Genomic DNA, 25,874 nt, shown 5'->3' with positions numbered 1-25,874 from the left:
TTTTGTTACTGGAAATACAGAAACTTAAAATCTGCTCTTCGGAAGATCGATATCGATCTTCCTAGGGAATTTATTCTTTCAGATTACCAGATCTGATCGAAGCACCTGGTGGTCGTACCAAGTTATGCATAATATCTCTAAATAGCAGTAGATGAAACTGAATTTCATGTTATTCCACAAGAGAACAATTCCTTGAAGCAACTAAAAATTAAAGAGAAAATATTACATAATATTTAATTAACATTCAAATTTGATTTTGCAATAATTTTGTGGATTTTGGAATAGAGTGATTAAAATTAATTCTAATATGGATAAATGGAATCATGCCTGAGGAAAATACCCTACAAGATCACCTAATTGACTAAATTCTTTACGTCTTCATAATCTTAGGAGCAAGAATTTCTCCTAAATTGCAAAAGAACTGTCTATACTTTCTATTATACATTATACCAATCTCTGGAATTATTTTCCCCAGGATTTATGTTGCATATCCCAAAATCCCCTAGTAAAGTAAAAATAGTAACATTGTTAACGTGAACAGAACGACATCGGGTAATTACAGATATTTAAGAAGGTCACCGGATGATTGTTTGTTAATAAGTCAATTATTTATTGTTACCTTTCAGCAATGAAACGAACGTTTAGCAGGAGCACGCGATGCGGTCACGGCACAATAAAATCTATTAAAAACGATCAACGGAACAACGGTAGTACTACCTCTTTGAAATTCTCACGCTCTACAATATGTCCTACTGTTGATTTATAATTCGATCAATGATCGCGCACACCATCGATCCTCCATCTTGAATTAATGTGGACTTAACACTGACTAAATTATCACCGGAATCGGTGACGTTAGAACCCTATTCTTTATCATTTTTTTTTTTCTTTTCTTTTCATTTACTTGCGCGAGATTTATCGATTCGCTATCAAGCGTCGCCTTTTGGCCGGCAGGCTGTCAACCTATTATCGATAACGGAAGTAGTGATCACGATAGAAAATACCGTATACCTAATATTCCCTATATCTAGAATTCCATTTCTAGTAACTATTTATATTATTGAGAATAATGAAATTACACGTTTTTTTTTGTAATTTGAAGTATTTCGTTTGGTTCGAAATTAGTAAAATTATCATTACTTCTTTTTAATAATATTATCGATTAGGTTGGCAGTCTACTTGCCGTGAAATGAAAGAAAAATAAAGTGTGGCGTCCAGCTTAACCGATTCTTGGCTAATTAATAACTAATCGACCCTTCTCACTCGAACCACTTTTTACCTCTGTCGTTAATATATTCATGTTCATTATTCATACATAGCATTTAATAACTCGGGGAATTCCTCATACGATTCCATTTTTCTCTAGATGACTCCGTATACCCGTTTCCACTGCAAAACGCAAATGAGAAAGTCGAAATTGATCGTTGTAACTAGGTGTTCGAGTGTGAAGGGCTTTTTTTACCTCGAATGGGCTCTACTATTGATAATCATTTGAATCATTAATAAACATCGATCGTCATCAAGATCGATAACGTCGCGACGCAATAAATCTTTCACAAACAATGGAAAACAGGTTACCATGGCCAAACACGCTGGGTGAAAACGTGCCTTAAAGTATACGTATTATTATTATTATTAATTATTATTAGCAATTCGAACGCACACATCGTTATTTATTTTTTCTTTAATATTATCGTTATCGATATTACTATTAATATTATTGTTATCATTATCTTTATCATTACAATTATTATTTATTTAGAACGACATAAAAAAGTCAGTCCTCGAAAGCAGAAGTTCCATTTCACCCGTTGTGCCTGGCTCACTAACGCGCAAATCTTACGATCACGTGTGAACACACTGAACATAACATAAATCGAAAAAACAGAGTTTTTACCCATTCCATAATGATTTTTTCATCTTATTCCTAGATTTCTTTTCTTATCGCGAGAATGTTCGTTACGATGCGGACCTCAAAGCGACTTGGACAAACGAATACGCGTGACACGCAAAAACAGCGAAGAATACGAATATTTTATAATCTCTAGCTACAAAGAATTCCCATAATTGATCTAAATTCTGTTATATTGCAGGAAATTCTATTTCGTTTTGGTGTTGAAGTTGCTGTACTTGTATCCGCGTACTGTGCTTCTACATCTTCTTGGAGTGCGTCCGGCTTGACCAACGTTTAAAAAACAAAAATTATTATAGATACCTAGTAACATTTTTGATCTAAGGAAAATTTACTTAGATATTCTACCAACTTATGATGAATCTTCTGTTGAAAACTGTAAGATCTAAAATTTCAAGGGAGATCTTTGATGATTAGAAAAATATCCCTAGATGAAGACAAAATTTCTAGAAAGCCGGACGCATTTACAATTGACACTGTCACACACAAGATACGCATTTTCATTTACTTTCCCATTCGACACTATCTTTTGTGTTCACACTCTCATCGATGCTTCTCTTTCTTTTCATAGTTGATTTTTCTCTGGTTCGCATGAGCGGTCAATGGGCGTCTCTAGTAAAAGCGCGCCGCGACGCGCACTTACAAATTGTAATTAATTATACTGACACGCTACTATATATTCTTCAATATAATATATATATATATCTACTTGCTTGGTATAGCGATCAACGATAGTTGTTTTTTCTTCTCCTTCATTTTTATATGTATAATTTATATATATATATATTTTTCTTTCTTGTCTTATGTATATATATATATATATAATCTCCCTCCCTCCCTCGTTCCCACCCTCCCTTTTGCTCATTCATTCATACTTTTAGCCACACATTCGTCTTCTGGATCGTTCAGCAGCTTCGATCGGAGGATCGATCGATCCTCGAAATTCGAGTCAAATTTATTTCATGATACGCTTCTAAGTTGGGACTTTTAACTTTTTTTTTGTTGTTGCGCAAATACTGATATAGCACTCATCCATCATTCGTTCGTATCACTGTCCTATCTGCTCTCTTTCCCTTCTTTCGTAGTATCTCTACGTTTTCCCTTTCCTTCTTCTAAAATTAGTATTTTATAGCTTCTAGTTTCTCGTTACCTATTCTACATTCACATAAACTTTCATTCGCTTTCTTCCAAACTCACTGTTCTCTCCCCTTGCTTATTATTTCGCTCTGTCATTCATCTTCTGATTCTTCTACACACATAACACTCGATGCACTCAATTTTGTAAATATATTTATACACTTAGAATTTTCAATTCTCTTGGCGATTTAATCGCCTGGCTTCTTTGTATCGTCTTTTTGCTCTTGTTTCTTTCATCCACACTCAGACACGTATGCTTGCCTCTCACTCTTATTCATACGTTCCTATAACTGTTTACCAATCATTCCCCATAGATGTTAAAATTATTGAGGAAATTGGTTGCACAGTGGGCTATACATTCAACAAGAATTTAAACACTATAAACGAAAAAGCTCTTTCAAATTTATCATTAACTTCATTGACAAGTTAGTCTTTCATTAAATTAAATTGTGTGTATGCTTGGAGTCTCATCGATATCAGGCTGAAGCGTTCAACATTAAACTTCTTCTATGTGTAACAGTAACCAATGTGCAACAGATTTCCTCAATCAAGGTGTATGATACAACAAGTGAATTGCAATTATTCATCCACGCTATTTCTATTAACAGAGAGTTTCACAGGCTCCTCTCTAAATAATCGTAAGCTTTTTATTCTTTCACTTTTTCTCCCTTCACATGACAGTGATTGACAGCGATATTGTGTGTGGAGATCCGATGATCTAAGCACTGATTATATGTACATGTTTACGTAGAGATTCCTATGAAATATTAATCTGTATAAATCATAATAAAGATGATACAAAATCCTCAATTAACGTGGAATGAATAAAAAAACTATTTGTTGAAATACAAATTTATCTTAGTGTTTCATCCCTTCCACACGTGTGATTCAGTTATCTGCGCATACTTTAATAATTAATACTCGACTTTTCATCGTTATTCCTATTCTTTTTTTTAAATTTTTTTTTTATTTTTTGGTTTTATCAGTATTTCTCCCCTTACGAAGTTCTCGGGCTCGATAATTATCGTTCTAAGTATTCATCAGTCACGATTATTGTCAAACAATCTGAAAGCAATAGGAGTTGTTTCCGTAAACGATATCAGAAGAAAAAAACCCTCATGTGAAAGGGTTGACAATTGTCGCTCATTCGGGTCATAAAAATTTCTTTGTATAAAAATGTTTCTGGTTCTGGCGGGAATTACGAAAAAGGAGAAAAGAATCCGACCTTTGTAATACTGTGAGATAGTAGCTATCGAATAAGGACAGTATGAGATCGATGTAGATCAGTCTGATTATGAAAATAATTTGTCGACGAACCTTATAGATGAGGATGTGCATGTCATATGTCTTGATTTATGAAAATACGAGGTCAGAAGATGGATATGTTGGAAAACTGAATGATTCGATGAGCTGCATCAGATCCTTTTCCTTTATTATTGTCGAGAGCTCTAATTACAACATAAGGTTATCATAAAGTAATAATCAAAATTTAAAAAAGGATCTAAGATCGTAAATTGAACATTAGAATGAATGAATTAAATTTAATAGATGTATTATTAATATTATATTATTGTTATTCGAGACAAAATTTCTATATTAAGGGATAGAACTCACGATAATTAAGGAAAAGGGAAGAATTTCAGGGTGCACATTAGAAAGTGCCATTTAGTTATATTTTTGGGGGGCTAGGTCGAAGCTGCGACTAATCCTAAAAAGCGTGTTTCTCGTTTGTCTCGAAACGCGGCTCGTTTCCCTATCAATTACTAGAGGCCCTCTTATTTCTTCTTTTCTTTTGTTTCGAGTTCCTAATTGCATATTTCTCTTTCTCTTTCTTTCCTTTCTCACTCTCACACTCACTTTCATTCTTTTTATTTAAGTACTCCACTGAACCTTAAGAATTTTCTTCGTAGGCCCATCTTTCTACCACAGAAACAAAAGGATCTCTTCTTCTCTATGATATGTAGGACGATGAAAGCTTTAGGGTAAAACCTACGACCTAATTATGCCCCTGCTCGATGAAGGATGGAAACGATCAAGCGCAGAACCTTGATCGGCGGATCCCTTTAAATCACTTTCAAGATTTTGTGGGCCCAATTCTGACTAATTTCTCTATCTTTCAAAACACCTAACCTAAAACGTTACAACCGAATGTTATTTATTATTTCCTAGGTTAAGTGACAAGAAGTAGAAGGATGAAATCTTACATTGGGAGAGTCTTAATTGTCTCCGAGTCCATCGATCAGACAAGAAACCACTTTCCACCAGGAAGAAATGAAAAGAAGAAAGCGATCAAGACCGACCACGGCAAGTTCCTTGCTAGAAACTAGTTTCTAATATTCAAAGGAGGGCCCACATCTCGTTGCCATCATTCTGAATCCGTCTCTATCCATTTTTTCCTCTGCACCAGATAGAATGAATTCTGGCTTTGAGATATGTGTTCGCAGCTATTCCTTGGAGATAAGTGTCTTTCTACGTACAATTCACATAATTACACAAGAAGCTATACTCTTCTGAAGATAACTGCATTATGCACGGTCGTATCCAGTTCTGGGACCCTCACGCCTCTCAACGGCCTCCAAAACTGTACATCATGGATCAGAGAGAATATAACCTGGCCCCAGGACAGCCAGCTTCGACCCTGGTACGCGTGTATTCTGTGTATGTGTATATATATATATATAATACTCTTCTCTTCTATTTTATCTGAATAGAATTGTGTCGCGCGCATCCGTGACCAAAGACCAAGTCCAAATACGTGACGAACGAGACTCTACTTATTTACAGGCTTCACTGATCTCTCCTAACTTCGTCAACTTCTGCATCATCGTCATCGTCAACTTCTTCATGAATTGAGAAGAGAACGCTTCGTACATCGAATCCCCCGAGATGTGGGGCTCAGAAAACGACAGAAGAACCAAGTATTCTTCAAGAATATGCAATTATTCTTCCTAGTCATCTTCTTCTTTTTGTCTTTCTTCTCTGTACATAATTAACTCGTTGCTTGGTCTACTGACTCAAAGTATACATATATCTGTCTCACCGTTTCCTGTATAGACAACTCGACTACTTGCCAACTACTTACTATCCTGTGTGGCTGCTTCGTTTTTTTGGAGTCATTGAGCACTGAATACGTGGGAGTGTGAAGTTCGTCGTTTCTACGTCTACGTCATGGTGAACGACGGCTCGAGGAATTCGAATATCTTCTCCGCTTCGTTTTTCATCATCCTCATGACTATTCTCTAAGATTCGCGCTCTGAGAGCGCATTGTGCTGCTCACTGTGTCTCTTTCTCCAGGATCCTCCCCCTCATTTGAAGATCATCATCGTCTACCGGAAGGACGAAGGAAGAACAACGTAAATCGTAGCCAAGCTGGTTTCTGGAAATCGTCTCGAGGTTCACTGTGAGCTGTTTTCTTTGTCTTCCTCTTCCCTTTAACTTCCATCCATCTCTTTAGGTGCTGCAGCTCTTTTTTCTGCTTCTAGATTATTCATAGAAGGATTTGGAGAGGTGAAAGGTATATTTAGAGTCAGACTTTGGCTTTCTATTCTTCGTTGTAGCAATGAAACAGCATTTCCTTTAAACTCACCTGCGTCTGATTTGAAAAATCCATTTAGGTCTAAAAGAAGATTAACGAATGATTGGAATACCTAATTCGTTTCTAAAAGTAATCTGATGCAACACTGAATAGGATCTTCGTATGAATCGAATCGAGGAAACGAGTATTGAAGGTAGATCATCGAAGAAGTTTGTGTCGAACGATTCAGAATGAACCTCGTGACGATTCGAGGATTTTTGAGGAACGACTAGAAACTATATGATACGAACTACTTAAGTTTGAATCGTAGAAAGTCGATAGTTATACTCATTCGTTCATCTCTTCTTTTCTTTTTTAAACTTTCTTCCTTGAGAAATTTTTTTTTCAAGAGCGCAACAATTGCACTCTGGCTACTGTTTGCTTCTAAATCATAGAAAAACCATGGAAAAACTCTCTCAATCTCACTCCCTTTCTCTCGCTCTCTCTCACATTATTTTTTTTTGCTTTTTTTTTTAGAAACGTTTCAGTATGACAAACATGGTCCATCGTATATACGTAGTTCAATATATGTTAGCGCTAGGATTCGACGATTAAAAAGACCTGTATACGGGGAAATCAGAAACGATGCTGGTATTCACGAGTCATTGAAGAAGTTACGCGCTCCTAACCTCAAAATAATACCAAGAGGCTTTGTTGATACTTCTTTCTAGTCTCATTGTGCGGAATTAGTACTCAGAACCGTCGAATAGGTTACTTATTCTTCTTTCATGTCTTTCCTAAGGTTTGAAAATAAATGTGTTTCGTTGATTATGAGCTAGGAAGGAATTTTGCTTCCTCAACAGTGAAACAGATGTTAAAAATTCTTTGTGCCTTTTCTCTCATGAAAGAAGTCTTGCCTTCCTCTTCTGCTCTTTTCTTTTACATATTTATTTTACAATTTCATCTCTCTGTTTCAAGCTTCATAGAAATAGCTTATCTAGAGATAAACTATTAGTGTTCAAATATTAATCAGTTTTTTATTTTCTTCTAACACATTACTCAAAGTGTAAAGGAGAAGATATAGAATTTAAAAATCACTATATTCACCATTCATTGAATCTTCTTTCTTTTTGCAATGCATGTTCTCCATATTTTCTCCTTTTCTATTACTTTCTCCTTTTTCAGTGAAAATTCGACGGCCCTGCTTCAGTGAATCGTGTACGCAGCAAGACAAACGCGCCTCCTTCTTCCAGATATTGGCGCGTTCGAGCTTATCAAAATAATCGGCCTATAAAATATCGCGGGGTTATCGTAAAGAAGAATAAAATCGCTCGAAGATCGTGTGCCACGGTAGAAAATACAAGCCGTTGGGTTCTTTTAGTTTTCTTCATTTCGCGCAAAAATTCGTCCGAAGAAACGTCTGCAGTCATGGTATTGGTTGTTCGATGAAACGCGATTGCGCAAGAGAATCAGGTAATGCGAGCATAATAAAAAATTAGATTCTTATATCGATATTACGCCCCTTGCTTCGTTTTTTTTTCTTGCTTTTCCTTTCATTTTTCTTTCACTCGCCAGTCTATTCTACTTCGTTTTTCTTCCACTCTATTCTCTTCTCTACACATTGTAAATGAATCCTCACGGAAGCCATGAGTGGCTATTCGACCCTCTTCTTCCTCAGAAGTTTCGTTGTGAATTATTAGAATCAAAACCTTCTTCATTTTCCACAATTTTTTAATATTTCTTTAGTTTATTTTAAGCAATTGCTCGCTGAGTCTTCTTGGAATGGAAAAGAAGAGGCCGACCGAAGATACCGAAAGAAAATACGATCTTCAGAAAGGAATTAGAGAAGTCGAGGCCACGAACTTGCAGTATATTGGGCTCAGTTCTTTCGTTCGGTTCTTTCGATCAAGGGGTTCCATTAATAACGATACGATGTCTTTCGAAGGATCTCCAGGCCATCATAAACGAATATTTCATTGCGTACGAATCGTTCATCGAAATGAAATGTCTTGCAATTGATTCAAAACTGATTGTCAAATTCTGCTTTCGGCTAGTCCATCTGTTGCTTCGGTATTCAGTTTTATATTATCTGCCCTTTGTTATATTTTATATTTCTTCATGCTCAAGAAATATAGAGAATGATTTCAGAAGTATGGATTAATCGGGCGAAGATAGAGGCTGATCAAAGAAACATTTTTTCTCTAATAGATATATATTCGATTTTGTTTTGTTTTCTAGTAGTTGACCTTTGAAAATGCGAGTATTTGGTGCCTAGCAACGAGTAATTTGCTTTATAAATAAAAATAAAAAAAAAGGAAGCAAAATCGGACATACGTTTATTAAATAAGAAATGTTCTTTGCATCGTCCTTTTCATTATATCTTACTTGATGAACACAACGGTCCACTGGAAATTCAGTTTCTGACAATTGGGTTCTCAAAGATTGCATTTCTAATGCTTTTTGTTTCCTTTAAATGCACTTTTTTCCAGACTGAACAAACCGAAAACGCTCGGAAAAGATACAAATGTGTGAAACCCGAATTTATTAACCTGGAATCCCTCATCAGACACGTACCAGTCGTTCGATTCGAGTCACAATTAATAATTATGTATACGTAGCATAATATGTAGGTATAGGTATATATAACAACAGTCAATCATACAAAATTGCGGCAGTGTGCTTTCACGTATAATTGTAATTAATGGTACGCGTATTTCTGGGCGCGTGATTTCATCGTTATTACTAAAAATTAGGAACGTCGAGGAACGCCGGCCGCCGATAATATTCTGACAAGCTTTACATACTAAAAGTAAGGTTATCCTGGTTAATCTATAGACGGGCGATAATTCTTTTAAACATGGAAAACTTTCAACTTTTATATGAGCTTAATTATACAGAATCTTCTTGAGAAATTGTATATATAGCAATATTTTTATAAGGTCCTTTTTCAATTTTTATATAATTTTATGTTTTTGAATAGACGAATATAACCAAAAAAGTAGAATATAAATAAGCTCGTTTCATCCTCTAAATAACGAGTGCTTTACCTAACATAAATTCAGAAATTGAAGAATCTCTAGTCAGTTCATAAAACAGTATTACAATGTTTAAGAATTACGAACGTCAGTTTTATTATTGCATATTGGCTTTTAAAAAGTAATTCTTATATACATTTTATAAAAAATAAGCAAATATCTTCACGATAAAAATTTCTTCATGCAGCCCTGATTAAAGTTTCAGCTTATGTTTTTACAAATCCTTTACCTTGATAACTCAAATACATTTACTTTGCCTGATTTTACGCTCTCGCCATATTGTAGCTTCTTATAATTTTAGGTTAGGTTAGGAACACTAAGTAGACATCGCTACATATTCTTACAAAATGATGACAACGAGGGATCATACAGTACTTACACAATATAGAACTATTATATATAAATGGCACTAACATGGAACTAATGAATGGAATTTTAAAATATACGGAGTGAAAAGGAGGAATATAAAAAAGAAGGGACCGGCGTTCCGTGGCGCTTGCACATCGAACGATAGTGAAACAGTCGGGGGCTCGGTAAGATCGGAGATGTGGCTACGCGAATTATGGTACACAGACAATGAGCTATACAATGACCCTCGAATCTCGGCTACTCAAAACAAACACCGCCCCTGGTGACATCCTCTACCGAGATGCCGCCAATTAAACTAACACTGTGCGGAAAAAAGAGAGCGCACTGGAGTATGCGATAGCATACGTATAAATATATTATATGCATAGATATATTCTTGTATCGTAACAGCATTTTTCAATAAATCAACAGTGATATATACTTATGACTCCGCACTGGTTTGTATCTCAAGCTTAACATAACCTAGTAAGCCAAACATAGTGAATCTGTAGATCTACAGATCTCTTTCTTTATTATGCGACTCGAGAATATCCCTGGGATAAAATTGGTATATATCTGTTATGACACAATTACAATGCAGGCCCCTGTCCTATTGGAATTTATGTGTGCATTAGTGTACTATTTGATCAAAAAGTAAAGTTCCATCTTCAGGAATAATTAAGATAAAAAAGCGACGTCACAGAGATTTATAGGATACCTTAAACTATAGCTTAAACTATCGCCAAATTGTAATATGGGTATCGTAATTGTAATATCATCTTGATCTGGTACTTTCCTTTAGATGACTTTTGTTTATGTAACTTCAGCGAGCTCAAAAAATCACTTTTCCTTCCTTTTTCCCATCTTTTTCTCTTAAATTTCGGGTCATTGAATAGCAACAGAATTAAAACGAAGAGAATTAAAGGAAATATTGTATCATTATTTTGATGTATCATCTAATAGTATGAACTTCCAAGAACTTGAATGTTTTGTTGAAGAACGCTGATACGACAAGTATATCGTATGCCATTTATACAGATTGCATTCACTCACGAGGACACGAGCTGAGAAAGCAATTTCGTAGCAGTCAACCCCTTCAAGTACTAAATATTTTTGAACAGGGTGCTTTCATCAACATTGTCTTTGATACAGGATTGTTCTTAACTATAGAAAATGATACTTTTTGCCTTTCTTGACTAGATTAATAGTTTAAAATAAAATTTTGTTCACATAACCTCTCCAAAGGGCTAGTGAACATTCATCCTAATGTTACCATTATACACGATGTATTATTTATACATTATTTATATAGAGTTGAATAATAGCTTTATTCAATCGAAGGAAACTCCTGTATTTAGTCTTCAGCAGTATGAAAAAGTGGTGTTTATTAAGAACTACTGTTTGTAATGGAAATAGCTTCCTTGCAATTCTCTTGTAACTTCGAACAACTTATGTTTAAATTTACAAAAAGCTATTCCCATTATGTGACTGGACATTAAGTACTGTATTAAACGTTTGATCACCACTTTTCTATACCACCCGAAATGGTAAGAATATTTAAATTGAATAAAGTTACTATCTCGTGCTGAATGAGTCGCAGGAAATTGTCATGTGAAATAACTTTTTACTAATTAAAAAAAAAATGTTTCCAACCTCTCAATCGTTGAAATTGAAACATTGTATTATTTAATTGAAATTCGTGTTTAAGTTAATAAGAATTAAATTATTCTCTTCCTAAATCGATCAACAGGAAAGTTAATTTAAATGACAACGTCTGACGATTCATTCTGCATATACATATATACATATAAACGTTTATTTAACATATTGTTACGAACATACGGTAGATTTTTGAGAATTTAGTCCTGTTTGAGAAGATATCGTCAAATAACCGTATGGCGCTAAGCATTGCCAGTAGCGATACTAGTGCCACGGGTACTATAACTAGTTCAGTAAGGAAGTGCAGCAGGATTCTAATGAACAAAGTTATAAATATAGAAATATAGATGCATAGTTTGCACGAGAATAAATGAAAATAAAGACTAGAAGTTTGAAGTTCTATTTAATAATAAAATTATAGCTATGGTGCTCATTGGGACAGGTTGTGCGCTGAGTTTGTAGTGCAGAATACAGGAATTGGGAGTGTTTTTGGATGCGATGGAAGACATATAATAGTTATGATGCCATTTAACTAATTGGAATTTGTCGCAATAACCATACTAAAGTGAACATTGGGTTCATTAATTTGAGGACTTAGAATACCTCATTGACATATAAACGCTTTACTAATGCACTCCTTACTCGTTCCAGGTGAGGATAAAATAAGTGAAATCTCAAAGTAGATTGAGAACTTGTTTTCCATATTAAGAGCTAGATCAAAAGAATAATAAGCTTTAAATGGGACTACTCATCAATTATCATGAGGTCTACTTAAATCTACTGTCTGTACGCAACAATATTATACTAACTAACCATAATGAGAGTAACAATAGTCAAATAACGACTCGTGTCCCCGTTGACGAGATCGTAGAACAAACGAACCCCGGGGAATACCCTGACCGAAGGGTGGTCTCTCTCCCGGCTCGTCCTCTTCAAATGCTTGCTTCTTCACGTACACAATTATAATACTGGCTATGTTTTTTTAATCGTTTAGAAGTTTACAATTAACCGTTTAATTATTATCGTTTCTCGGTGAGTTTCTATTCCTCTACCACTGGCTCTCCGCTTTTATTCTGATCCAATCTCTCCTTTATCTTTCTTCTCCGTTCGTCGGTTTGCTATTGTCAACATGTACAAGAAGTCATGGAGTCGGTTCCTCGACTCCTGTCGCGCTGAACATTATATATATTATGTATAACTTTATCGTCTGCGTGCACCTATACTTTGCATCTTGTCTTTCATCTTTCGTTTTTTTCAATTATTTTCTTTTCTCCTTTTACATATATGCATGTATATGTGCGACGCAGCTGTCGTGTACATCAGCAGTTCCTTTGTGTTTTGTATACGAGGGCTAGCTAACCTCTAAGTAATAGTTTTTTTATCAAAAGCACATGTATATCGTGACTAGCCTATGTGTGTATATATAATATGTATATATATAGTATATTGTATATAAATCGACCGCTGTGTCTGTGTGATTCATCATCTTCATATTTCCTTATATGTCTCTACGTGTGTGTATGTCTCTTATTCAACTTTCCCTTTTGTGTGTGTATGTTTTTTCTTTGGTTATTTATTTTTCCTTGTATATCGCTCTTTCTTTTCTTCTTCCATCGCCTGTCAGCGTGATCAGTTCTTGTCGCCTTTCTTCTTCTGCAGCTAGCTTCGCCGGTGAAGAAACTCTTCCGGAACTTTTTCGCGTGAGATCTTAGTCTCGATCGGCCGGGAAACACCATGAACTTTGTTGAAAAATCGACTGGAGAAATGGTAGAGTCTCTCCTTCAGTTGAGGATGTGCGCGATGAATCGCGAGATTTCCTTTTTGCATTCCATTCGTACCCCTTTCTTTCACTGCATTGGACATTATCTTCTCAGTCGGTAAAATAGATTTGTGCATACTTTAGGACGCAGGGAATGTTTAGAGACGTTCACTGTCGTACAACTATTCACTCGTTGCCTCCTTTCCTCTGTTAGTTTCTTGTCTACTGGCTCCATTTTTGCTTGATCAACCGTTGGGTTTTTGAAAGAAGCTTTGACTGATCTCAAGATAGAATAGAAAAAAAGTTCAGCTAGTTGATAATCTTTCTGGCATTTGTGCTCGAAGAAAAGTTCAAAAACCTTGCAATATTGACTCTTCAGCTGCGGAAGAGAGAATTATTTCCTCTTGCATATGGCGACTTATTTCATTGGTTGAATGAGACCAAAATTATCTAGGAGTCAAATTTTGTGCAAGAAGTTTCAAACTAGGAACCCGTTACAGTCTTTGGTCATTGTGAAATCATAATATATATCGCAGCTAAAGAGTAAAATCTTCTTCTAAATATTAGCATAACTTTCGATTAGTTTTTTTTCTTTGGTTTAGATTTTGTTTAGTCGTATTATAAAACTTGCAGAAGGCTTTCAGTCAGTCGTCAGATCATCAATTTTAGCGTTGAATCTCGTTTTTTCGCGAAGATATTTTCTTTAACGAATATTCGCAGTGGTCCCATTATGCGCGCCATTTCGTCTCGGAAACAATGATCGCTTATATTGTGCGTCTGGCGACAAATATTCAGCCTCGTTCATTGTATAAATTATATGTTCTTCAAACATAATATTCTCAGAGGGATATATGTGCGATTTGACGCGCTGACTGCCTCAGAAAACATCTATAAATATTTCAAAACACAACGTTACACAACGAAGAGAACCATTTTCCTAACACAGCCAACAATAATAACATTCAAGGAAAAATTATTTTACTAGGTAATACAGCATCGATTAAGACTCAAGTCTTTGGTTTTCGCTTCTTTGCTGCTCTACAAGTAGCTGGTACCTATTAAAGATTGAAAAATCGTTTCACGATACAAGTGTTGTAGTTAGATTTCTAAATCAAAGCAGTCAACGCGTTAAATATCTTTGAGAAATCAGAAGTAGAAAGTATATCTTCTTTTTTTCAGCTTTCATCAACACATCATGAGAATCTTTGATTAAAATGAAACAGAAACTCTTAACATGTTTGTTTATCATTTCATACAATTCTGAATGATAAGCTGTGTCTTAAGAATATAACCTCTCTCTCTCTTTTTTTTAAACAATTTCAAACAAACACACTTGTGAGCAACAAAACCCTTTCAATCCTGTTCCAACAGACTTCAAAATCCATTATATTTCTATTACAAGTTTCATTGTCAGTCTCTTAATACGCACGCATCAGTATTGGGCAAGATTCAAACCTAGCCAAACTTTCTTCAAATAATAAATAAATTTAGAGAAACTGTAGGCAGATTTCGAGCCTGTTTACAGTCTGTTTCAACAATTAACAACTAACAACTAGATAATCCAGGTGATTCCTAGTTGAACAAATTTTAACCTTTCGATGTATTCATTATTCCATGCCCAACACTGTTCCTTAGTAATCTCATCTTCTTAAAAAAAAAAAAAGAAACGCAAGATTCTCCAAACTATCGGTAAAACGAAGACGTCGAAGCTATCCAGGGCGCACATCCCCGATTAAATCCTCATATTTCACGAGACTCTAATGCGTATTGGGTACGTGCTAATGTCGATCGTCATCGCTGGCCTCTGCATCACCCTCGACGCCCTTCTCACCCTCTTCAGGATGTGGTGTATTTCCCTCCTCGGTGTCGACGCTGCTGGTCGGCGTAATCTGTTCTGTTCCAGGACCAGTCGAGTTCGCTGTGGCCCCTTCGTTGTTCTTTTCGAGTCCCAGGCCGCCCAGGAGGCTTTTGTTAATCGGTTCCGGCGAGGCTTCCGACTCCTCACTGCTAGGTGAACCGGGAGACGAGACTATCACCTATATGAACAGAGACGCCGTATCACCAGCGTCGTTTTCCATTAATTACGCAATCCTTGGACTCTTTTTGCGTGCTTGTGTTTGATAAATATTAACCCTTCGCACTCTATATATGGTGATTTTCTGAGGTTCCAGGTCTGATTTTTTAGGTTTGAATTTTGAATTGAATAAACATATGTTTGTTCAAATTGTTGCACAAAGGGTTAAAGAACTTGTGGTGTGGCTGTGTGCAAAATGAATTCTGTATTTCTATTGTGAAGGTTTTGCTCAAGGATTGTTGGAGCATAAGTCACTCTCATAATAGAGGTGACTTCTAGTGACTTGTTTTTGATGAGTGAGATATGGTCCTGGGATGTATGGAAATAAATGTGTTCACCTATGTAGAATGAGACATCTATGATTTGAGTTGTGTGTGTAATATGTATAGAAAAATTGAAAGTATCGAAACCTAGATGCCTCATCTTGGTTACTATATTCTATGTATCTGATGTATACTTCACACTTGAAAGGATGTCCATTGGATAAGAATTTTTGGGAATTGAAAGGATATTTTGTTCTTGATTCCAGTTTGAAATATTTTAAATCAGAAAGGAGGTATTGAATTTAATCAAGTTTATGATTTACAATGTAATGTCAAACCAGATTCAAGAAGCAACACTCAAGGTGCAATTAATGCATGCTTGGAGCACTAATGATCCCTCAAACTATCAGTTGCTAAATAGTTTTCAGAGATGGAGTGGTTACTTAATTAAAATGATTCCCAAGAGGGATCATTTTTCCTATACTCTTTCTCCACTTTGTCTCTTAATTAAGCATAAATATATATCGTGAGAGATGATACTATGTTGAAAGAGTACTAGACACTTTATGAATGAACATTTTTACATTGATCAAAAACAGACGCACTGTCAAAGTATTCTTCACATTAAGATCTTGATCAAGAATAGTCACTTCATAAACTGTATAAACATTTTGAATGTAATAGTTTTTAAGGGAGAACAATTCTATCTTTTATAAATATTCATATTAAATAGCTTTTGATTTGCCATGAGTTTTCAGACATTGGATATTCCTGATCTTTGCAATCAACTAAAGATATTTATATATTTTCATGTACATCAGAGTCTTTGATATACACACTGTAGTCATTGCTGTTGTTCGAAACGACTCTGTGAAACTGATGAAAGCTAATGGATGACTGATTACTTGGTTCTTTAATATATATATATATATATTTTTATTTTTTTGATAATCTGGCCATGCATGTGATAGAACGATAACTAAAGGCTGATGTAAAAAACGCGAATGAAAACGATAATAACGATAATACCTGTGCAAGAAGCGGCGTCTCTGTGCTGTCAGCGGTTTGGTAGAGCCGGCAATTTGCGTTTGCTCTGAAGAATACGTGCCCAAACGAAAAAAGATAAAGAAGACAACGTAAATCGTCACTATAATGGAAAGACGTCGAGAGACTGGCGCAAAGAGAAACGGAAAAATCATAACCGACCCGCTCGACCAGTAGAACACCCAAGTAAATGTACAGAAGTGACATCGAGACATGCACGGAGGCGTTTTTGGTAATTGTGGTATCATATTTACACGGACGCATCGCGATGTGATTGTTTTGCAAACTGTTTGCCACCCATTATAACCTCTTTTCTTTATATTTTTTCGTCTATACACCTTCGTTTTGATCATGCTAAGATAACATAGCCTTCAGGGCGAACAATTTGCAATGGCCGACGATCCTCGAGAGTTAACCTGAAACCGACACGATGTAAATGAATGAAAGAACGTATATGAATGAAAATATGTGAATAAATGAATGGAACGAACTTGTCTCATTGAGTAGCGAATACATGATTCGTGATCATAAAAGCGCGACAGGGCTTGTTTCTGCGAAGCGAAAATAAAGGGAGAGAACAGAGTCTTTACTTTGCCTACCATGCTGTTCACAACACGCTTCAGATAATACACATATGTGGGACACGGATAAAAAAGCAGAGAGCGAGACGAGACTCTTGTTCAATTCTTTTCTTTTCTTTTTCCTTGAAGCGTTTCGTTCAACTTTCCTGGTCTTTCTTCCACTTCACGTGGTCACGATATTTTTAATTAATATGTATATAAGGAAATGACGAAGAATCTTGGACCAGGAAAGCTCTGATTTATTATTTCTTTAACCTTCTTCCGCCCATCCTCTGTACTTTTACTTTGTTAATTACAAATTAAACGAAAATAAACACATTACAGTACTTACAGTAGTCTTCATATAAAGTGATCACATTTGAAGAATATAAGGTGAAGTAGATGATAAGACATATTTCTTATCTTTTACACGAAAGTAATTAAAAAATTTAAGATACTGTCAATCAATCCCATTTAAACAAAATTCTCATTTTATTTGATCTTGGGATTAAATATAAGTTTCTCTCACCCCCTGAATATTTTAAAAATTCCAATTGTCATAACATTACTTAGGCTCTTGGTGTTTCACAATACTTGGGTGGATTCATTGCTTACTTTTATAAGACCTATAACTTTAATTTAGAAGATTTTCAACTGTCATATTAAAGAATCACTTTCATAAGTGATCCATAGCTGATCATTTATCTGGAGAATAAATTAATTGTAAAATTCTCCAGATAACGCAATTTATTACAGTTTATTATAATAATGCATTAATTTATGCGACATAAAAATTTCAAACTGTTGCTTAAGAAGTGGACCAAGAGGGTCTGTACTTTTAAGGTGCTTTCTGAGATATTTAGACATCAATAGCAGTGGAGCAAGTGCACAGACAGAGGAAGCGACGGTAAGAGAGGCAAAAGATTGCAATGAACGTTGTTGAGATAAATCGAGAGCTCTAAATACAACACTGACCTGGCGAGGCTTGACCGGTGGTGGAGGACGAGTGGAGGGCGCGAGGGCTGCGGGTGCTGCCGTAGTTGGGGGCTGTTGATGAAGTGAGTGTTGAGGCTGCCAGGGCAGCCCTGTGCGTCCCAATGTTCCCTGCAGTTGCTGTTGCACCTGTTGCTGAGCCTGCTGCTGGTGCTGCAGTTGCTGTTGACTGCTGTTGTGCTCGACTGTTGGCGTAACTCGAGGAAGCGCCGAAGCGACTGAAGAAATCTTCCGAACTGTCTGTGAAATGAGCGACTGATTATTCGGCTCTTATTTTTTCGGTTCAGTTAATTTAAACTACGACTCTAATTTTCGTACGTGAATTCGACGATAAAGTTTTGAAAATGCCTAATAAGTTGCAGATATTATATAGACTGCAAATGGCTATAATGAACATTTCTATTTTTATATTTGTAGTAGCTTTATAGTTTTTCAGTTATAGTTTGGAGATTTCATATTTTAAATTTCTCATAAATATATAAACATCTGCAGTCTAATTCTAATATTACAAGCTACTTTGAGTCGTATATTAATAGTGAATTGGGATTACAGAAGTCAATTGTTAGGAATGACGACATTACCTGACTTAACAGGCCAAATTTCAAGAAGATACTTGAGAACTGCTATTGGTTGTTGGAAATCCAAAGGCGGCCCGTTTTCTTCAGAATGTAGCATTAAAACTGGTCCGAAACAGACTGCCAAACTTGCTGGTGACATCTTATTACACTGTGATACTACCATTGCCAGATGGTCCAGCAAGTAGATTAACGTACACTGTTGAAGGAACAATTAATTATTATTTCCTCTAGGTATATGAATGGGAAGTTTGAGATTAGATACTTACCCTGTTCACCTTTGGTAAACAGTCAAGTATACTGAACATGAGTTTTGCGTTGCCTTGTGGATCATCCGGTAGACAGACGGCCAATGCATCGACCATCATCTGATAGAGGCACCTCGTGAAGAGTGGTTCTGGAAGTTCTCGCAAGTAATCCTTCAGTACACCTAAACAATAATTATAAATCACCATTACAATTAAAGTGTATCTCCTACATTATTATTATTATTAATATTAGAAATAATTATTAAGGGAAGCTTACCAGTAATCACGTTGATATCTGGTACATTGTCAGGCGACAGGTTCACTGAACGAGCATTCCTTTCAAAAGCCTCCCTAAGTATCCTTTTTTTCGTAGCTGATCCACAGAGCCTGTATAGACCTAAACCGCCAAGTTTTCATTGACAAACTGTCCAAACTCAACAGTATAGAAATTTAACTTTGTAAATGGTAAAAACATATCTCACCAATGATGTCAAGACCTCTTCTTTCAACTTCTTCGACACAACGCCATACAATTATGGGCACATTTGGAACACCCATGGCTAGGGCGGTAGAAACACCTCCAGGAACTCCACCAGTCTTGCTCTCTCGACTCACCTAATTCAAACCATCATCATTTTTCAAATTTAAATATCGTAACTTCAAAATTTTGAACTTACCACTGTGTCAAGGTCAACTCCGAAAAGTGGCGCCACTCTGGTAGCCAGAGATATGACTGGGAGTCCTCTCCTTCGGAATGTTTGCTGAGCATCCGTATATCTCAGTCTTAGATAAATTGTGCCACGTGGTTCGACTTTGACAGCTAGCTGATGAACTGGTGATTCTTTCAAAAGGGTCGCCAGGTGCACAGATCCTTTGTAACAAAGCTTGTGCCTGTACTGTGGATCCCAGGAATAGACCAGCAAGTCTAACTGCCGGTTGCCAACGAGATCCAGCTCGAAGGTTTCGTCCCAGTCGAACATTAAATCGCCAGTTCGCATTACTGTCCTCGCCTTGTGCACCCTATCGCACTCCAACACGCAGTAAAGGTCTCTCAAGCCGCAACTAGCTGTTATGTTATCCAAACAATAAAGATATTCCGCCATTTATCAAATTTATATATGGTAACTTCAACCCTCAAGCTTTGATCCTTAAAGGTTTCTGTAAAAGGAATAGCTCGAGGCTTAAAGACAGTACATAGTACTATCGAACACTTTCTAACATTCGAGAGTGTCAGGTAGTAGGAATCACTACAGATTTAAATTAAAAATAATTGAATTTTAAATAAAGAAAATAGAATAAAATAGAAATAATTTAATTTTGCTAGATATTATGTTAATGCGAATAGTGATTGTGCAGTGGAGAAATAGTCTAGGGGATGTGCAGACTCCCGAACGTACCTAAATTAGGCTGACCTGATGGTGTGGAAGGAGTAGTGGCCGCTGAGGAAGATGTTGTTGAACGGAGGCCACGACCTGCCAGAAGATGGACCCAAAGTAGTCCACTAACACCACCCGCCAGGTCACCGCTGCTGGTTTCCCCGAGCGAGCTCAAAAGAGAGCTAGTCGAGCTCGGAGTTCCCACAGTCGGAGGTTTTTCTATCTTATACTTAAGGAACTCTGTACAAAAGACATTATGACCTTAATTAAACTTTTTACGGTCAACATTGATTTTAATACTCACCTGCAGGATTAATATCTAGCAGTCTTTGATCCTGAGTTCTGGTAGGTGTGGGGGTAGGTATGCTTCGGGTGGACTCCAGGTCCAGCAGGTTCCTGATTCTTCTGACCGACGTTGCCCTCTGGGTGGTGGAGCTGCTCAGTGACGGTTTCTGACTCGTCAAGGACGTACGAGCACTGGATGCAACCGAGGCCGGTCTTGGGTTCGCTGTTCCACGATGACACGTCGAGCTGATCGCTGTCGATGCTCTTAAGTTGGCAAGATTCACTTGCTGAGCAGAGGCTGATCTTGTTGACAAACGATCCAGCGTGCTGGACAATGGCCTGTACGTCCCATAGCTTCCATATTCACCCTAAATTTTAAACAAATTAGTCAAAATTTAGAAACTGATCTAAAAAGTTTATCAAAAAAGAATGTAATTTTTAATGTATGTTATTTACTTGATTTACAGCTGCGTGGATGTTCTCTGCGCTGTAAGTGTAACGTGGTGGTCTAGTCGTAGTGGCTCTAATCTGCTCGTACAATGCACTGGTACTCGGCGTTCGACTCAGCCATGCTCGGTACTCATCTGATGTGAACACACTGGGTGATGACGGTATTCTTCCTGACATTCCAATCAATAGAATTCTCAATTTTATGTTCAAAATACTAGAATCGACTCGCTACTTGAATTTTAAACTAACCTCTATCGCGTCTAATGGAAGGTAGTTCGGGCGCTGATAGTGCTCCGTCACTATCTTCCTGATCTATTAGTCCAGATGCTACTGTGCTAAGTCCAGACCTGAGACCTGGTTGCTGGGGCAACGTTCTGCCACTACGAGGCAACGAATTCGATCTCAAGCCTAGAGAAAGCATAACTTCAACTTTAAAGTCTGTTCACGATCACACATGAGGAACTAACTTTGTTAAGATGCAGAAGAAATAACTAACCTGAGGAACTCTGACCAATCTGTGATCTCGATAGGGTGGCAAGATGCGAGACAGCGCTACTCTGAGGCGGATTGTTCATATTGTGCCTGTAGTAATAATACGCCGACTTGGGCGAACTCGAACAGGTTGCTTCAGTGTCTGAAGCATAATCCAACGACGGTCGGTGCCTCCTGGTTAGAGTACCAAATTGACCTTGTCTCTGAGTAGTCGACGTACTGTCTCCCTGAGTGCCATATCTGGTGTTGTATCTCAACGCAGATGTTCCTGTTAAAGAAACGTCACAAAATATGAGTCTAAAGTTAGGAAAACAGTTGCGTAAATGATTTTAGTGGAAAGTGACGAACCTGACTTCAAGCTGGATCTAAGAAGAGTATGTCGAGCTGGAGTGGTGATACTTGTGTAATCAACGCGAGGTAAATGTTGATCTGAACCGCTTCTAGGCATAATTCTTCCACTTCCAGAGTGTTGGCCATAACCATAATGCGATGGCTGAGTCTGACTAGACAATCTGCTGCCAACCGACTGCATCCCTGCGCCCGTGGACATTCGACGACCACCATTTGAGGGCATAACTGGCCCCGTGTAGAAGGAGTGTACCTAAATTCAATCGAATTAATTAATTTATGTTCCTTCTTTTATAATTTTCTTTTATTTTCCTTTCATATCACAATCGATTATTCGTATCACACTGGATTTGTATTTTTTAATAGAAGATATTTACGTTATCTACACGGATAGATTAGGAAGTCGATTGTGATTAAAGGAAAATATAATTAGATATTGCCATCATGATTGATAGATCTCTCTATATAGATTATAATACACTTTACATAGAAATCCACATATCACTATGATGGACTATGACGACCACGGATCGCCACGAGAAGAGACAATACTCAGAAAGAAAGAAAAAGAAAGAACGAACATACAGAGCAAAGCTTACAAGGCAACAAAAAGTGGAATTACGTTATAAGTAGCGACGGTTGTTTTGTTCCACCTGGACATTGAAAAGTATTTATTGTTTTTGTTTAATTTTCTATTATTAAATCTTTTACATTACTTCTTCTTCCTAATATTATGGATATATAGAGTATAAATACTTATCCATTGTCCAGGTGATGCACGGTGCAGGGAATTGCTGCATACACAAGTCTAGATATCAAGAAAGAGTTAGTGGTTTCTTTACCTTTGTGAAATCCTGGTTAATATCAACGTAGCATTCATTCATAGAACCGATTAGTCATGTGAAACACGTGGTCGAAACACGAGCGAGCTGCGAACCGTCTACTCTCTAAGTCAATTTCAGACAATATTTCAAGCAATTCAATAAAAGAAATTCGTGGTATTTTGTTTTATTAGACAGGTTTGAAATCGAGACGGTGCACAGCATTACTGATCACTATCAGGAGTGTCTCGAGTCATTGCCACGAATTCACCACTTTCTTATTCGAATCGCTATCGCAATTGAAGACAGAGAAGGGCAAACAAGTGTCAACTTGGTGCAGACAGGTATATGAAAGGGTGCTCGATCCACATCGTCTAGAACATCTATGTGATCTATATTCAAACGCAGGTGGAGATTTAATAACAAAACGCCAAATTGTACATCAAGATCTTGCATTCTTCTCCAATATCGTAACTTTTACGGTGGTTAAACTCCCTTTCCTATATCTTCCTTGCAAAGTTTATCAATATCAATTTCTCCTATTTTCTCAATCTTAATTCTTGCTTGAACTTTATGTAATCGAATGTTTTTCATTTAATAAAACCTCGACCTGCGTCAAAGTCCCGAAGAGCAAGTAAAACATTACACAGGCTTACTTTTTCAGCTAAACTCTCCAAAGTTTTTGGATATCCACGCTCATAAGGCTGGAAGTGTTGCGTCGTAGAGGGTTTTGGCTGATGTGTGATAACAGGAGGTGGTGGTGGTTGATACGACCAGTGTCCCTCCGGTCTGGAGTTGTAGTATAGGTCACCGTTGCTGGAACCTAGGTCTTGACTGGAGCCTAGACCCGACAGACCTAATCTAGACCGGGAAGGTAGCATCTCACGACCGTCGCCACGCCTACGACTGCCATCCCTGGAATCAAAATACAAAAACTGTATCAACTTATGATAACAATCAATAAATGGAGTTTTAATTAGATTCTAATGGAACTTACAATAGATCAGTCCAAGCAATGTGGGTAATAATTAAAGTTTCCAGGATGTGAATAGCAAAAGTTTGATAAGTATCTAAATAAGTCTTTTATCGTAAACTTTTTTATATTTAATTATTTGAGAAATAACAGGCTTGTAATTATCTCGGAAATCAGACAAATATTATTGTTACTTTAAAAACTGTAAGAAAATGGCGAGATTAATATTGGGACTAAGAAAAGATCCCCTTCTCTGGGTAGCCATATTTAATTCCTATCTAGAATTGTTTATTTTTTACAATTAGTATAGCATAAATGTACATGTATATGTAATTTCACAGAAGATGTACTTGTAAGTACCAGTAGAATTCTAAGTATATTTGATACTATAAAATATTTTTGAGATATAATTACCTGACGTGGTTACTCGTTGCATGGTCGCTCTCATCTTCATTTAGCTCCCTCTTGATCACCACAACTGGAGGCGCTTTGTGCTCGGTCTGACGACTATGTGAGACTGGCTGGTGCTGGCCATGCCTAGTCGCCAGGACGAGCCTCCTGGGTATCGACATAATGATCACGACATCGTCCAGGCTCATGTGCGTCACATCGACCAGATTCACTGCTAGGATTTCATCTCCAACCTAAATAAAACATATTTTTATATAAATTATTTACATAAAATATTACTAAATTTAGAAATAATTATGATTAAAAAAATAAGAATCTTTTCTTTACACATAGAAGATAAAATAAAAGAAACATTCTGAAAGAAAAGGACTCATAGATTTATGCTAAATATAAGCAATCAAATAGTAGATTAATTTTCCTTTCTACGAAATCAATTTATTCTATTCATTGTCTTGTAAATCTTCTTTTCAGATAGCTCCTCGTATATATTTTGGAGAAGAAATCAGTGAGTCTCGTGATTTTCATTCCCACAAGAATAACTGCAGTAAGTGGTAAGCTCAAATTGGCTATATTAGAACTGCAATTAAGGATTCAAGGAAAAAGATGCTTCCTAACCTTCAGGCAGCCGCTGTTGTAGACTGCGGTCTCCAGGGCTATCCTCGAGATAAAGACACCGTCGTTTCTGTCGACGCCATTGCCTTCCCGTATGTACAACCCCAGCGTCTGGCCTGGCCTTTTGATTATCTCGACAAAGTGGATGGGATGCTTTGGATCCTAGAACACCATAGAAATAATAAAATATTTCTTATAAATGGTACTTCAAAAGCATTATGGGAAAAGATGGGAAAATTTGTTGGCTAAATTTATTGCTTCATTATATAGTGGCAACTAAGTTATGAACTAATAAATTACTGTCTTAATATTGGATTTTTTTATGTTTAGAAGGAGGTACGTGGGACGAAGGTCGATATTGTGCTTTTTTTAGACGAAATAGCGATAAGAAGATATATATGGAATAAAAATACTCTTCCGGTATCTTAGAAGATCCTTTTTTAAGTTTAAACTTTTTTACAAAGATCTTTTATATTATTATAGCCTTTAAGGAATATTTTTCAAGTTTGAAGCTTCTTTCATTGTCATGTTATTAGTTAAGAAATTGAGGTTTCATCTTCATAGATGAAGAAATAGGTTTAATTTTTCTTATCCAATTGGGAATTTGGTATGGTGTCGCACCTGCATAGCAATGAACTTCTTCGCCGCCTCGGACGCCTGTCTGCCCATCTGTCGTGGCTCGATGACTCGGACGACCATTTCACCCCTTCGTTCGACAGCTTCGAGGGCCGCTGCTGTCGAGGCGTCATGATCGTTCTCGACGGTCTCGATCTGTTTGAAGATCTCTGTGCTGATTCCACTCACCTGCAACGACAGGTCCTTCCACTTCAACCAGCATGTCATGAACAGGCACTCCAATAAAAAATATTCCATGAAACTGTTCCAATAAGCATTTCTAAAAAAATATTCTCCAATTCATATTGTACTTTTAAAATTTTTGATATTAATATTATAAATTTTAATATTTTAAGGAAAACATTTCTCA

General features: G+C 36.7%; 1 protein-coding gene across 10 annotated transcripts in view; it reads right to left on the bottom strand.

Moving 5' to 3' along the window:
- Positions 1–14,466: 14,466 nt before the first annotated feature.
- Positions 14,467–25,874, bottom strand: part of RhoGAP100F (Rho GTPase activating protein at 100F) — a 63,560-nt gene continuing 52,152 nt past the window's right edge. For 2 of the 10 annotated variants that reach the window (XM_069129771.1, XM_069129768.1), the window contains 17 exons: positions 25,511–25,693; positions 24,893–25,051; positions 24,281–24,510; positions 23,550–23,808; positions 22,073–22,325; positions 21,729–21,992; positions 21,482–21,640; positions 21,239–21,402; positions 20,802–21,150; positions 20,519–20,737; positions 19,799–20,187; positions 19,604–19,736; positions 19,399–19,518; positions 19,143–19,303; positions 18,880–19,072; positions 18,281–18,534; positions 14,467–15,400 (listed from right to left, as the gene is read on the bottom strand). In XM_069129771.1, coding sequence (XP_068985872.1) covers positions 15,143–15,400; positions 18,281–18,534; positions 18,880–19,072; positions 19,143–19,303; positions 19,399–19,518; positions 19,604–19,736; positions 19,799–20,187; positions 20,519–20,737; positions 20,802–21,150; positions 21,239–21,402; positions 21,482–21,640; positions 21,729–21,992; positions 22,073–22,325; positions 23,550–23,808; positions 24,281–24,510; positions 24,893–25,051; positions 25,511–25,693 — 3,747 coding nt within the window. In that variant the 3' untranslated portion in view covers positions 14,467–15,142. The other 8 variants (XM_069129773.1, XM_069129775.1, XM_069129770.1 and 5 more) reach the window with 8 other exon arrangements.

Source organism: Bombus flavifrons, chromosome 16 (genome assembly GCF_040668555.2).
Source record: "Bombus flavifrons isolate JBK064 chromosome 16, iyBomFlav1_principal, whole genome shotgun sequence".
Lineage (NCBI taxonomy): Eukaryota > Metazoa > Arthropoda > Insecta > Hymenoptera > Apidae > Bombus > Bombus flavifrons.
This window is presented reverse-complemented; position numbering and strand designations above follow the sequence as displayed.